Source organism: Alnus glutinosa, chromosome 7, assembly GCF_958979055.1.
Source record: "Alnus glutinosa chromosome 7, dhAlnGlut1.1, whole genome shotgun sequence".
Taxonomy (NCBI): Eukaryota; Viridiplantae; Streptophyta; class Magnoliopsida; order Fagales; family Betulaceae; genus Alnus; species Alnus glutinosa.
In genome coordinates, this window is record NC_084892.1 from 7,159,764 (window position 1) to 7,174,086 (window position 14,323).

Here is a 14,323-nt window from a genome sequence, read left to right on the forward strand (position 1 = left end):
GTTTAGGGTTAGGGTGTTAGGGTTTTTTTTTTTAAAAAAAAAAAAAAGATTTAGGGTTAGGGTTAGAGTTTTTGTTTTGTTATAGGGTTTGGGCTTTAGGGTTAGGGTTTTGCTTTTTGTAAAGGGTTTAGGATTTAGGGTTTATGGTTAGGGTGTTTGTTTTTTTTGGGGTTTAGGGTTAAGGTTTTTGTTTTTTTTTTAAAGGGTTTTTGTTCATAAATTATTTATTTAGGGTCATTTTATGTTTCTCAAATTGTTTTTGTAAGAAAATACCAAAAAGGATTCCTTCAATTTTATTGTTCTCTCTATAGCCAAAAATGTTGGAATAGTACTATATACTTGTTTCAATTTTATTTTAAACAATTCCATAATTTTATTTTTAAAAAGTGATTTTGTATATGAGGACCATTTTTATGAGTCATTTTGCCATATTTCGGTTTTTTAGAATTCCCAAAAACCAAAATATGATAATTGTCGAAAATGATAATAACAACACAAATTTGTAAATGGTAAAATATATCACCAAAAAACATACAACTGTGCGCATGCATATTTCCCATGCATAATAACCAACCACAGCAAAACCAAAAAAATGACACAACAATATATAGTAATACTGGAATGATAAACAATTAAGAAAAATATATAAACAAATACAGTAAAATATATGAAATTTATTATAGCCAAAAAATTATGGAAACAAATTTTGAAAATTACTCACAATCTTGTACTCTGTGCTGTAATATATATGATTCTTGTATTTTTTGTACCTGCATTTTTTGGGAGGAACAAATTAATACTATCAGCAAAAATAAAAAACACAAAAATACAAAAAACAAATGTTACATTATTACACAGAGAGAGAGAGAGAGAGAGAGAGAGAGAGAGAGAGAGAGAGAGAGAGAGAGAGATACAGAGAGAGAGAGAGAAAGAGATAGAGAGGAAGAGAGAGATAGAGAGAGAAAGGTAGAGAGAGAGGGAGAGATGGAGCGAGATATTAGAGAGAGAGAGACCGAGAACGGAGCAGAGAGAGGTGGAGAGAGGGCGTCTCACCGGCGGGAAGGGCGGATGCGCGGTGGCCAGGAGCTGGCCGGTGCGACTATGATGCAGAGGGAGAGAGAGAGAGAGAGAGAGAGAGAGAGAGAGAGAGAGAGAGAGAGAGAGAGAGAGAGAGAGAAAGAGTATACTGAGAGGGAAAAATCAGAAATGGGTAGCTTCCAGAGAGGAAGCTACCCATTTCGGAAATATATATATATTTCATATAATATTGTATTATTTGAATTTTAAAAATTTTATATATATATATAAGGCAGCATTTGGCCAGGTGGCGCGCGGGAGAACTCCCGCGCAGCTGTCCTGGCCAAACAATTGGGCACGTGTACTGAGTACACGTGTCCAATCAGGGACGTGGCTTTAAATACACGTCCCCAATGGGCGACGTGTATTTAAAATACACGTCGCCCATTGTAGAAATTGTATTTAATTAAAAAAAAAATTATATATATATTTATATAATTTAACCACGTAAAAAAAAATACAAACCCATACAGCCCTAAATTTATGTACCATACATATAGCTAAACCCTAAGCACTAAAACTAAACCGTAAACTATAAATTAAAACTAAACCCTAACCCTAAAATTAAACTCTAACACTAAGTATATATACTATATTAAACCCTAAATAAAAACTAAAACCTAACTATAAAATTAAACTCTAACCCTAAGTGCATATACTATATATAGCTATAAACTATAATCCTAAGGGTACGTACTATATATAGTCATAAACCCTAACCCTAACCCCAAAATATATATATATATATATATATATATATATATATATATATATATATATATATATATATAGCTATAAACCATAACCCTAAGTATATGTATTATATATATAGCTATAAATCATAATCCTAAGTATATGTACTATATATATCGGAACAATCTAATTTTGAACTGCTCATGATTTAATTTATATATTTAAAAGTGTACAATAATGACACGTGAAAAATATATTGACATTATTATTCATAAAATGTAAAATCAATTAAATTATAACTCATAGCCCTAAGTGTATATATTATATATACCTATAAACCCTAAAACCCTAACCTGAGTGTATATACTATATATAGCGATAAACCCTAACCCTAAGTATATATACTATACATAGTTATAAACCCTAAACCTAAGTGTGTATACTATATATATCGATAAACCCTAACCCTAAGTATATATACTATATATAGCTATAAATCATAAGTTTAAGTGTATATACTATATATAGCCATAAACCCTAACCCTAAGTGTAAAAGAATGAAATTAAACATTTCTCTTTAAACATTTAGCTTTTTCATTTTTAATTTTTTAATTGTTTAATTGTTTAATTGTTTAATTGTTTGAGGAGATTCTCTCTTTAATTTAATTGAATAAAATTCGACTTAAACGCCGTAAAAAAACTATAAGATATACGCTATAGTTTTATTCATTTTTCCAACTGTTTAGATTTAATATCACAATCTTACTCATACAAAATTAGAGTAAATATACTGTAGTGTTTGTACACTATATATATATCGATAAACCCTAACCCTAAGTATATATACTATATATAGTTATAAATCCTAACCCTAAGTGTATATACTATATATATAGCTATAAACCTAATTAAGTGTATATACTATATATAGCTATAAATCCTAAGTGTAAATATTATATATAGTTCCTAAACCGTTTACATGCATGCATATCTATATATATAGTATTAATTATAGGTTTTTTAACTTTGTTATGTTTAAAAAATTTTTTTTTTTTGTTTCTAAACGAAGATGGTGTACAAAACTAAATTCTAATTTAAACTATTTGGTTTAATTATATATATATATAGCACCAAATTTGGTTTAATTATGCATAATATGTAAATTAGGTTAGGGTTTACGTACTTATCAGTATACCATATATATATAAATAAGGAACTTAAAAAACATAAACTCTAAGTATAGAATTTACATATAGCATATAGCTTTAAAACCTAACCTTATGTGTATATGCTATGTACACCATAATTTCACAATTTTATATAGTTAATAAGATAAGGAGTGTTTTTTTTTTTTTTATAAAAAAAAAATAAATGAACAAAAAACAAATCTTGTTTTTTTAATATATTTTTGTCTAAAACAAATAATATTTGGACACGTGTAACACACATGTCCAGTTGGACACGTGTATTATTACACGTGTCCAGCTGGACACGTGTATTAATACATGTGTCCAGATAGACACGTGTATTAAATACACGTGTCTACTTGGACGCGTGTATCTGACTACAACTAGCCACGATGTCAAAAAGACACGTGGCTAATTGGACACGTGTCTACAGTAACCGGTACTGTAGACACACATCCAATTGTAAGGTTTTTTGTAGTGACAGAAAACTTCAACGCGGCACGTGACCTAATTTTCTGAAGTCGTTTTTGTGCAGCTGAAATCTTTGTAATTCCTCATTGAACAAAATATTTAGTTGAAAGCCAACTATATAAGGGGAGTACACAAAGATCATACGACATTTTTATTACATAATATACTTCCCCTGGTCGGGAACATTTTCTTAGGCTCCGTTTGGATAAAAACACACTTATTACTAGGAACCGACAAACTCTGAGAGCATTGTACGTATGAGTACTATTTCAAATCTATATTCCTTCTGGACTCACTTCAGTTTCCGGGCAAATCGAATTGCCCCACAAGTTCATCACTTGCAGCTTGGAAGCGGCGACCCGCACAAGCACCGGTTGTGGAAATACGAGGAGTAGTCGAAGCTCTGCAGCTTGCCGCCCACCGGAATCTTACCACACAGCCTATTATAACTCACATTCAAGAACTGCAAATTCAGTGCGGTCATCTCCACCGGAATGCTCCCGGTGATACTGTTGTGGTTAAGATCCAACGACGTCAAGCTCTTGGGGAACTGCACCTTGGACAGATCGAACTGGAGCAAGTTCCTCGACAAATCCACGATCTGTGTGGTCTTGTTGGAGCCAAAAACCACGGATGCGTCGCCTTCGAGCTTGTTGCGCGACAGGTCTATGACGCTGAAGTCCATCTTGGCGAACGAGGCTGGGATTTTCCCAGTTAGTTGGTTGTGAGAGAGGTACAAGTCCGGTACCTTGGTAAACTTCCCAAAGGATTCTGGGATTGGTCCGGTGAGTTTGTTGCGGTCCAAATGAAGCGCATTGAGGTTGGGAAGCAGAGAGAGTGAGGATGGGATAGAGCCTGAGAGGTCGTTAAAGGCGAGATCTAAGAAGTTGAGATTCTTGAGCTTGCTGAGGAAGTCAGGGACTGGGCCAGAGAGGTTGGTCCAGCTGAGCCTCAAGAAATTAAGGTTTTTGAGCTTGGCAATGGCGGGCTGGATAGGGCCAGTGAGGTTGGAGAGCTTGTGGAACTCGAGAGTTTCGAGGTAAGGGAGGTCACCGACCTCGGCCGGAATTTGGCCGGAGATTTTGCCGGCGAAGATGGTGAGGGAGTTGATGCGGTGGGAGGTGGAGTCGCACGTGACGCAGTACCAGTCGCAGCAGTCGTGGGCTGGGTTCCAGGAGGCGAGTAGATAGGGGTTGTTGAGGGCTGCCTTGATTTGTAGCAGGACTTTTTTGTCTTTCGGGTTGCAGAGCTCGGAGTGGGCGAAGGAGAAGAGAAGGGTGAAAAGGCAGAGGAGGGAGAGGAGAGGGATGGCCATGTTTTGGTACTTGGAAGAGATTGGCGGTGTAAAATTTGATGCAGATAGAGTGAGATTTATATACGGTTTTGAGGTGGGATCGATGATGCATTGACCGACGGAAGCTGAGAAGTTCGAATGAATTATAGTTATCGAAATAATAATTATCTCAAATTTAATAATAATTTAAGAAGTCGTATAATATTAAAGAATATACAAATTAAATTGTAGTTCTTTTTATAGAATTAATTACTCGAGTAATGTTATAACAAAGACCTCGCAAATGTTACGTGATTTTAAAATTATTTTTATATGAAAATTTAATAACAATCCTCTTAAATTCAATTATAATTTTCAGACTCTCCTATTATTATTAGAAAAACACAAAAGAGAACTTCAATCCTCCTTTAGAATTACTCTTACTTCAAAGCAATCGGACAAGGTGATTCATTCAAAGAAGTCAAACATCGGTAGATCTGAGCAGATTTGACGGGCTTTTAGCACATTTGAGCAGATCTTAATCTTATAAACAGGCCAGGTCAAATGTCTCACGTATGTGTTAAGTAACACATTAATTACCATAAAATAACTTAAACATCATTCGGAAAAAGAAAGGATCGATATTCTTATCCACAGAAAATGCTTTTGGCGTTAATGAGGATATATATAACAACCCCGCCGACGGCTTGTTTCAATTAGAAGATTACGTGCCAAATGATATATTAATTGCGAGTTTAAATAATGAGGAAAGCGATAAAAGGGAATGACTGGGGGATTAATATAAGTAACCAAAGTCTCGTTTCCCCGCCGCTTAGAATTGATGCTATTACAAGTTTTGTTTTGTAAGTCAAAAACGAAGGCTTTTTTTGAAAGAGAATAAATATGAAAGTGGCACATGCATGGACATTAATATCTAAAGAAGACTTCTCCTTCACGGGGCTTCTCTCTCATTTGCGCGTACCTCCACAGCATGGGACCTTCCCCAAGTTTCTTCCCACCCGTAGATTCATGAAGTGTGCCGGGAAAGGGGGATAATAATCATTTGGATATGTTTGAGTGATACCAGCTACGAAATCAACTTTATTACCCTTTGTTTGTGACCGGTGCTTTTTTGTGTCAATGTTAAAGTCTATCCGAATTGGTGGCAATTCAGACAGTAAAATTGTTAAGAATATTTATTTTTCATAGTACTCTATATGCCGAGTTCGACCAATCTACCACCAAAGTTGAAGTAACTCGGTCATTCTCGTTAGAAATCCCATGTTTAGAATAGGGTAAATGTATCATAAATTTTTGAGTAAATATGTTATTCGAATTCAGTCCATCATTTTTTAATTTTGGAAATTAGATGCATAAGTTTTTTATTATTCATAATATATATATCCCTCTGTGAGTTTGCCGTACCGTTAGTAGCACTTGGCAAATCAAGTTAACATAATTTTTTTTTTTATTAAAAAATAAATTTTAAAAATAGAACTTATAATATATACTTATTTGCTTATCTAGCTTGCTTCTACAAACTAATCATTGACTTAAGGATCGGAATGACCTGGATGAACCTCCGACATGTCACTTAATTTGACCTTTCTTTGTTTCTTACCTTATCAGCATTGTCGATCTGGTACGATGCACATCAATCTTTCTAAGTTTCATATTTTCCAAACAACTTTAAGCCATAGTGGCTTGATTGCGCTTCACAATTGATTAGATAAAGATAGCCCTTTTTGCTTCAATCTCAGAAACAAATTCTAGAACTATCCTTGTAGTGAATATTATTTCAATTACTTTCATTCGTTTTATGACCCTCTACTTGCATTTCCTCTAGTAGGTTGCCAATTTAGCTGCATGTTCATAGAGGTTGGTTGGTTTAGAATTAATGTGGCGTATTACTGCCTTGTACGAGCTAGTAAAACATTTCTAGTATTTCAACTGTATTTAACTGGTAACAAGAATTGCAGGTAATCTATAATAATAATAATAAAGAAAGAAGAAGAAGAAGAAGAATTGCAGGTCAAGTCATGGAGAATAAAAATAAAGAGTGTTTTGTAGACCAAGCATGCGGCGTTATGATCACAAACTGGTCTCAAGGTAGGCTGGCTTCCACATTCAACTCTCGGCAATTGTTTATCAAATATACACATATTTTGAAACTTATAATATTATTGCCCAATCAATCCATGACTTTCTAAATTAAAAAATAAAATAAAATAAAAGGACCCAGTTTGTGGGGCATATTGGCTTTCCACGATTTTGATCCATTTGCTTCTTTCATTGTCTTTTCTGGAAAAAACAAAATAAAATTGATATGATGATCATTTGCCTGATGTTATTTTAATCCATTTGTATTTGCATTTAGTGGACATGTACATCCCGTGACGTTGTGATTTTAATTGGAGTGAAATAAATGAAAGCCCTCATACAAATTTCAGTTACCTCTTATATTTAATAAGATTTTACTTATTAACTTATGTGAAACAATTAGGATCGTAACATACCATTATGTTTCACAGTCTATGTCTCTAACTGCTTACTCTATCAACACTGACTTGATAATAGCTATTTCTCTTTGGTGGCTTTACTTACCTAATAATATTTAATGACTTAACACTATACCCATACATCATATCAATACATGTTAATCCAACTTATAGGTTAGATTTATTTAAAGTAAATCAATATTTTTAATTGTCATTTAATTAACCGTTTCATATGCAAAACATTAAATCTGAACGTTTTCTATGGACAGGATTAATAAGCTATTTAAAGTGTTTATTAATTTGGATTTGGTGGTTATGATTTGGGACCGTTGGATCAAATGATTTTGAAGCGTTAGATGTGTCTAAAATCACTATAAATATGACCCTTTGGTCATATGCTAAGACACACTATCAAATAGCTTCTTTCTTGTTTCCAAATTTATTTTCTGCAACTTTTTATTCTAATGGTGTTTTAGTTCACTCTAGAAAGTGCTAATTCTATAGTGACTATAGTGCTTCAATGTATTCTACAGAATTGTTGTTGCGATCGAGCCTTAAACTCTAATTTTTCGTATTTTTTGCCTTGATAATCATCCCTTTATTCCATAATTTTTTCAACTTAAGTCCCCCTCTTTGTGACTCGATTACAAAACTGCAACTCATTCGATTTTATACTCTTCAACCTGCGTCTGATCCTATAATTGATATCCTGGTTGACTCTAATACCAAATTATACAAATTTTAGGTAAAACTCATCTTCAAAAATTAGCTTACAGACAAAAGGTGCCCAAAAACATAATATACATTATTAAGATTACACTTAATCTATATGGAACACTTGAGATCGTATAGCCGAAGACTTTAGAATTAAGTTTGAACTTTGAAAATCTAGGAGGTAAAAGGACAAATTTTATAAATTTGTGAAAAAATAAAGAAGGTAAAAGAATGTGAAAGGCCTTAGAAAAAATAAAATGAGAGGATGTCATTAGGCATGGTATGAGGGCTTCGAAAATAAAAAAGAAAAAATTGAAATAACTACCCCAATTAAAATATTAAGTTATATAAATAAAGTGGATTTTTTTTTTTTTTTTTCAAATGCTTGTCTTGCTTATAGAATAATATTGACAACGTAACAATTGCTTTTTATAAAAAGAAGTTTTTCAAAACTAAAATTAATAAAATACTATTTACGATCAATTATGTCATAAGAAATATAAAATGGATTAGCCGTATTATTTATTCAGAATAATATATTAACAAAATTTGAATCAAGAATAATTTTTAAATAATTTTTTTAATATTTCATATTTAATAGAAAATATTATAATATCATTTTAAAATTAAAAATATGAAAGATATGGGTACACTATTAGGATGAGGATGTTCATGTTGGGAGGAAATACAAATAGTGAAAGAAAAATTGTGGGTGGAAAAATAAAATAATAAAATACAAACAAACAAAACCAAACCAAACAAACACGTTACACACAAATGTTGAAAAGAAACGAGGGGCAGTCTGGGCAGAAGAGTTGTGTTGGCAAAGGGTGAAACAGCGCAGGAAGTTGAATGTAGGGTTCTTTTTCCCTTTGTATTGTTACGTACTAGGCCCGATTGTATTCATGGGCTTTGGTGTTGTTAGTAGAGTCAGAACGGGTATAAATGGGCCAATGGGCCACGCGTGTGTAATTTATGGATTGTCCAAAACCTTAGAACCATTTTGTGTTTGTTTTTTTGGAGGCTACGTTGTCCTCGAAATAAGCCCAATCTTTTTTTTTTTCCCCCTAATTTTCATACAATTCATTCATAATTTCCATAATGATTCAAAAAAACTAAAAATAAGAGACCCTTTCAGGAGTATCGTTCCGATGCTTAAATTAACTTTTGAGATAGAAGGTATGTTTCATGATTAAAATATTCAGTTTGTCGTTTAGCCTATTTATATGCAAAGAGGTGGAGTCAAACCTGAATTAAGTTTATTATTCTCACTTAAACTATAAATACCTTGAGTCTGATTTGTTGTGGGAGTCCTATCTCCATTCATCTAAGAGTTGGACAATTGACCATATTCTTTAAAGAGTCTTTGTTAGACCTGAATTGGATCTACTACCCTAATTCGATTTGGAGTAGAATTATTCCTAATAGTTACAAACGAACATAAGAAGAGAATCAACCAAAGAATCGGCTATTCTGATGCCATAAAAAATAAAAAATAAAAATTATATAGAAAATTGACAAAATAAATAAAGTGAATAAAGAGGAAAATCACATATTTATGTAATTCAATTCCTACCCTTTGTTATATATATATATATATATATATTCTTTTGATTGTTTTGTACGTGGAAACACGATATTTGTGAAGTTCTAAGATGCCAGGTAAAATGGAATCCAAGAAATGAAAAGAAGTTAGCATTCACACCAGCCTCACTAGGCAAAATGCTTAAAGAGCTCAAAAACCTTGTCCTTCTGCCTCGGCAATTTGTTGAAGGATTTGTTGAGGGTGAACAATTCTCTCCAAATTTGGTGAGCACCGTTCAATAACTAAATAAAAAATTGAAAGAAAAAAAAAAAAGAATTAAAAAATAGTAACATTCTCTCTCTCTCTCTCTCTCTCTCTCTCTCTTTTCCTATTTCTTTTATTATCAACTTGCAGCAAACTGATAACGATTATATCATCTACGTTGTCATGTCTTACGGAACGCAATGGGAATCGTCCTAAAAAGTTTAGGATAAGTATAGTTTTTTAAAATCTTAATTATTATTTTTACATTAAATATATTTAATAATTTATTATTTATTATATTTATCACCTTGAGATAAATAATGATCGGCAAAGTAGTAAAAGAAATTTTTTTTAAGAAAATATGACCATTAGACAAAGACAAATATTTGAAAAAAAATGAGATAGTGAAAATGAATAGCTAAAATGATAAGCCTATGCAAGTGTTTTGAAAAAAATGGACAGCTAAAATAGATAAATACAAGTTTTCGACTATTTTGACTGATAAATTTGTTGAGGCTGCTGAAAATGCTCTAAACCGTTGCCATAGACATTTGACCCATTTATCCAAATCTGATAAAGAAAGCTAGAGAATAACGTTCAAAAACATGTTCAGGAAGAAAGTAATGTTTAGAACAGGAAATTATATTGAAAGAGGAATAAAGAAAGCTAGAGAATAACGTTCAAAGGCATCTTTATGTGCAAGGTCACTTACCCTTAAGCTTCCTGTTTTGCTTTTGCTTTTGCTTTTTCAGTAAGCTGCCACACTAACTTTAGCACCCTATGAATTTCTTTAACTCTGTTTCTCTTGCTTTTCCTAACTTTGCTGCAAAAAGAACAAAGTCGTCACATAGCCCAACCAATGCAGTTCGATCACACACGGGTCTTGGATGCCGGAATCTGCAAAAATTAAAGCTGGGAAGATGGGGAGGGAGGGGCAAAGTGAGGAGCTGTTTGTTGCAGTTTGACCATTTATCAAAGTTTATATCAAAGTCGAAAGAATCTAACAAAGTGTATAATCCACTACGTGACTCTGATAGAAAAATCTAAAAAGACTACCTTTGTCTTCCCAAGTGGAGTGTCAATAATGTTTTGCAAACATGGTATTCCGACAGCTATCCCAATGCTTTTTCCACCCTCTGAGACTAGCTATATATATCTTAATGGTCCTGATCTTATTTAATCTGCGTTTAAACAAAGCAAAAGCTTTTGCTTTCATTCTCCCTCCAGCACACCTTGTTGTGCATACACCAGCAACTTCCAGTCCATATCTTCATCATCATTATATTCTCTTATCCTTTTTATAAGCATTAGGATTCTCTTTTCAGTCTTTTAAACTAGCAGAAAAAAGGCAAGGAGCAGGGGCCTCTGTTTCTGTGGTTTTCAGAGCCAACTTCTACAACCGGGATCGATAGATGATTGTTCTCATTTCTTGGCCTCAAAATCACCTTTGAAATCAAGACTATGGTGAGAAAAGATATTTTCTAGCTTCATGTTACTTTTTCCGGAAAATAAGAACTCATGGCTCTGAATATAAGTCAATAAAGGTGTTGAAGATCATTGACGATTACAGATAGTAAAGAGTTTTTTTATAATATGTCAAAGCTAAGAGAAACTTTAAAATCTCTCAAAGGAGAGTCTGAACAAATATCCATATTCTATTTTCTGCAATTATATATCTTCCACTGACTGCTACTGACATCATGTATTCATGTTCATATTAATTCCTACTTCAGGTATCACAGCTACAAGAGCAATGAAACATACCTCAACTACCAGCTGTGACACTCCTGCTAAAAAGACGAGAAGAAGATCATAGGTCTTGAAGAAGCAAAAGGTCTTAAATTAACCAATTATATTTTCAAAAGCGGATTTTGCAGGAAAAAAGAATTTCAGGGCGGAGACTGCCATAAGAGGAGCACTCATCAACCTTGCAGCAATGAGTTCACCAGCTGTTCCTAAGCCCCAAGAGGACTATAAACTGAAGGACATGAAACCCCAGCTTGGGGAGAGGTGGCCGCATGGAGGACTACGTGGTGGAGGCGGTTGGATTAGCAGCGAAAGGGCTACGAGCACTTACGATCTGGTCCAACAGATGTTTTACCTATATGTTCGAGTTGAGAAAGCCAAAGATCTTCCCACCAACCCTATAACAGGAAACTGTGATCCATATGTAGAAGTGAAGATGGGGAATTTTAAGGGAAAAACTCAGCACTTCGAGAAGAGAACAAACCCTGAATGGAAACAGGTTTTTGCGTTCTCAAAAGACAAGATTCAGTCATCACTTCTTGAAGTTTATGTCAAAGAAAAAGAAATGGTGGGAAGAGATGATTATTTAGGGAAGGTGGTCTTCGACATGAATGAAGTCCCAACAAGGGTTCCCCCAGACAGCCCTTTGGCACCTCAATGGTATAGATTAGAGGACCGGAGGGGGGATACCAAGGTGAAAGGAGAGGTTATGCTTGCTGTTTGGATGGGAACACAAGCAGATGAAGCTTTCCCGGAGGCCTGGCATTCAGATGCTACTTCAGTTCATGGGGAGGGAGTTTTCAGTATCCGATCCAAGGTTTATGTTTCACCAAAACTCTGGTATCTCAGAGTTAATGTGATCGAAGCTCAGGATGTTCAGCCACATGACAAAAGCCAACCACCGCAAGCTTTTGTGAAGGCTCATGTTGGAAATCAGATGCTGAAAACAAAGCTATGCCCAACGCGAACCGCCAACCCTCTCTGGAACGAAGATTTAATCTTTGTAGCAGCCGAACCTTTCGAAGAGCAGCTGGTGCTTACAGTTGAAAATAAAGTAACTGCTGCAAAAGATGAAGTTATGGGAAAGATAATACTGCCACTTGCCATCTTTGAAAAGCGCTTGGATCACAGGCCAGTTCATTCCCGCTGGTTCAACCTTGAAAAATTTGGCTTCGGTGTTTTGGAAGGAGACAAGAGGCACGAGCATAAGTTTTCAACCAGGGTTCACCTTAGAGTATGTCTTGAGGGTGCTTACCATGTACTGGATGAATCTACAATGTACGTCAGTGATGTACGGCCCACTGCAAGGCAGCTGTGGAAGAATCCAATCGGCATTCTTGAAGTGGGGATTTTGAGTGCTCAAGGGATTCTACCAATGAAGACCAAGGACGGCAGGGGAACCACAGACGCTTATTGTGTAGCCAAGTATGGGCAGAAGTGGGTGCGAACCAGAACAATCATTGATAGCCTCAGCCCGAAATGGAATGAGCAATATACATGGGAGGTCTACGATCCTTGCACTGTGATCACCTTGGGAGTTTTTGACAACTGCCATTTGGGTGGAAATGAGAAACCAGCTGCCGGCAGTGGAGCTCGAAATGACTCAAGAATCGGGAAGGTAAGAATCCGGCTATCGACCCTGGAAATGGATCGAATTTATACAAACTCTTATCCACTTCTGGTTCTGCAACCTTCTGGTTTGAAAAAGATGGGTGAACTCCAATTAGCAGTTCGATTCACCTGTCTCTCTTTAGCACATATAATATACCTCTATGGCCACCCGTTACTTCCAAAAATGCATTATCTACAACCCTTCACTGTAAACCAGTTAGATAGTTTGAGGTATCAGGCCATGACCATTGTAGCAGTAAGGCTAGGTCGAGCCGAGCCGCCGCTGAGGAAAGAGGTTGTTGAGTATATGCTGGACGTGGATTCCCACATGTGGAGCATGAGAAGAAGCAAAGCTAATTTCTTTAGAATTGTCTCACTGTTTTCTGGTGTAATCTCTATGAGCAGGTGGCTTGGTGAGGTTTGTCATTGGAAGAACCCGGTTACTTCAGTTCTAGTTCATGTCCTGTTTTTCATATTGATATGTTACCCAGAATTGATCCTTCCAACTGCCTTCCTCTACATGTTTCTTATTGGGATATGGAATTTCCGGTTCCGGTCACGGCGTCCTCCTCACATGGATACTAAACTTTCATGGGCAGAAGCAGTTCACCCAGACGAACTAGATGAAGAGTTTGACACCTTTCCTACAACCAAGGCTCAAGATGTCGTACGTATGAGGTACGACAGGCTTAGAAGCGTAGCCGGAAGAATTCAGACGGTGGTGGGAGATATTGCAACACAGGGAGAGAGATTTCAGACCCTGCTCAGCTGGAGAGACCCAAGAGCAACCAGTCTCTTCATTATTTTCTGCCTTAATGCTGCAGTGGTTCTCTACGTTACACCCTTTAGGATAGTTGCTTTGCTTGCAGGCATATATTGGCTACGGCATCCCAAATTCCGAAGCAAGCTACCCTCAGTGCCCAGCAATTTCTTCAGAAGACTGCCATCTCGCGCTGATAGCATGCTTTGAGCTGAAAGGAGATGACACAAGCATATGCCATTCCACTATCCAATCATATTCTGTTTCTTTACCTTTTTTCCATTGAAATCAACATGGCTTGTATTTTCTGTTTTTGAATTCCTGTGTTGTTTGGGACTCGAATGTCTAGAAAATGACTATCTGGTCAATAAGTTTTGTTTAAGGATCTTCTCTTCCATCTTAACATCCAACGGCGTTGAAATCAGAGAAGGTAACAGGTTGATTTCTTTCCTTTGTCCTTTAATACTTGGAAGTAAAAAAAAAAACCAATAATACTGCAACACA

At 35.4% G+C, this 14,323-nt stretch overlaps 2 protein-coding genes across 2 annotated transcripts; one reads left to right on the top strand and one right to left on the bottom strand.

Moving 5' to 3' along the window:
• Window positions 1-3,556: 3,556 nt before the first annotated feature.
• LOC133874357 (polygalacturonase inhibitor) lies at window positions 3,557-4,786 on the bottom strand. The gene has a single exon (XM_062312254.1). The coding sequence runs from the start codon at window positions 4,741-4,743 to the stop codon at window positions 3,763-3,765; it is 981 nt and encodes a 326-aa protein (XP_062168238.1). The 5' UTR covers window positions 4,744-4,786; the 3' UTR covers window positions 3,557-3,762.
• A 6,092-nt stretch (window positions 4,787-10,878) lies between these two features.
• LOC133872561 (FT-interacting protein 1) lies at window positions 10,879-14,209 on the top strand. Its single transcript, XM_062310122.1, has 2 exons — window positions 10,879-11,166; window positions 11,436-14,209. Exon 2 carries the CDS (start codon window positions 11,639-11,641, stop codon window positions 14,027-14,029), a length of 2,391 nt encoding a protein of 796 aa, XP_062166106.1. The 5' UTR covers window positions 10,879-11,166; window positions 11,436-11,638; the 3' UTR covers window positions 14,030-14,209.
• The last annotated feature ends 114 nt before the right edge of the window (window positions 14,210-14,323 follow it).

Excerpts from the sequence above, each read along its gene's own strand:
- LOC133874357 (XM_062312254.1), bottom strand. The coding sequence starts at position 4,743 with ATGGCCATCCCTCTCCTCTCCCTCCTCTGCCTTTTCACCCTTCTCTTC.
- LOC133872561 (XM_062310122.1), top strand. The coding sequence starts at position 11,639 with ATGAGTTCACCAGCTGTTCCTAAGCCCCAAGAGGACTATAAACTGAAG.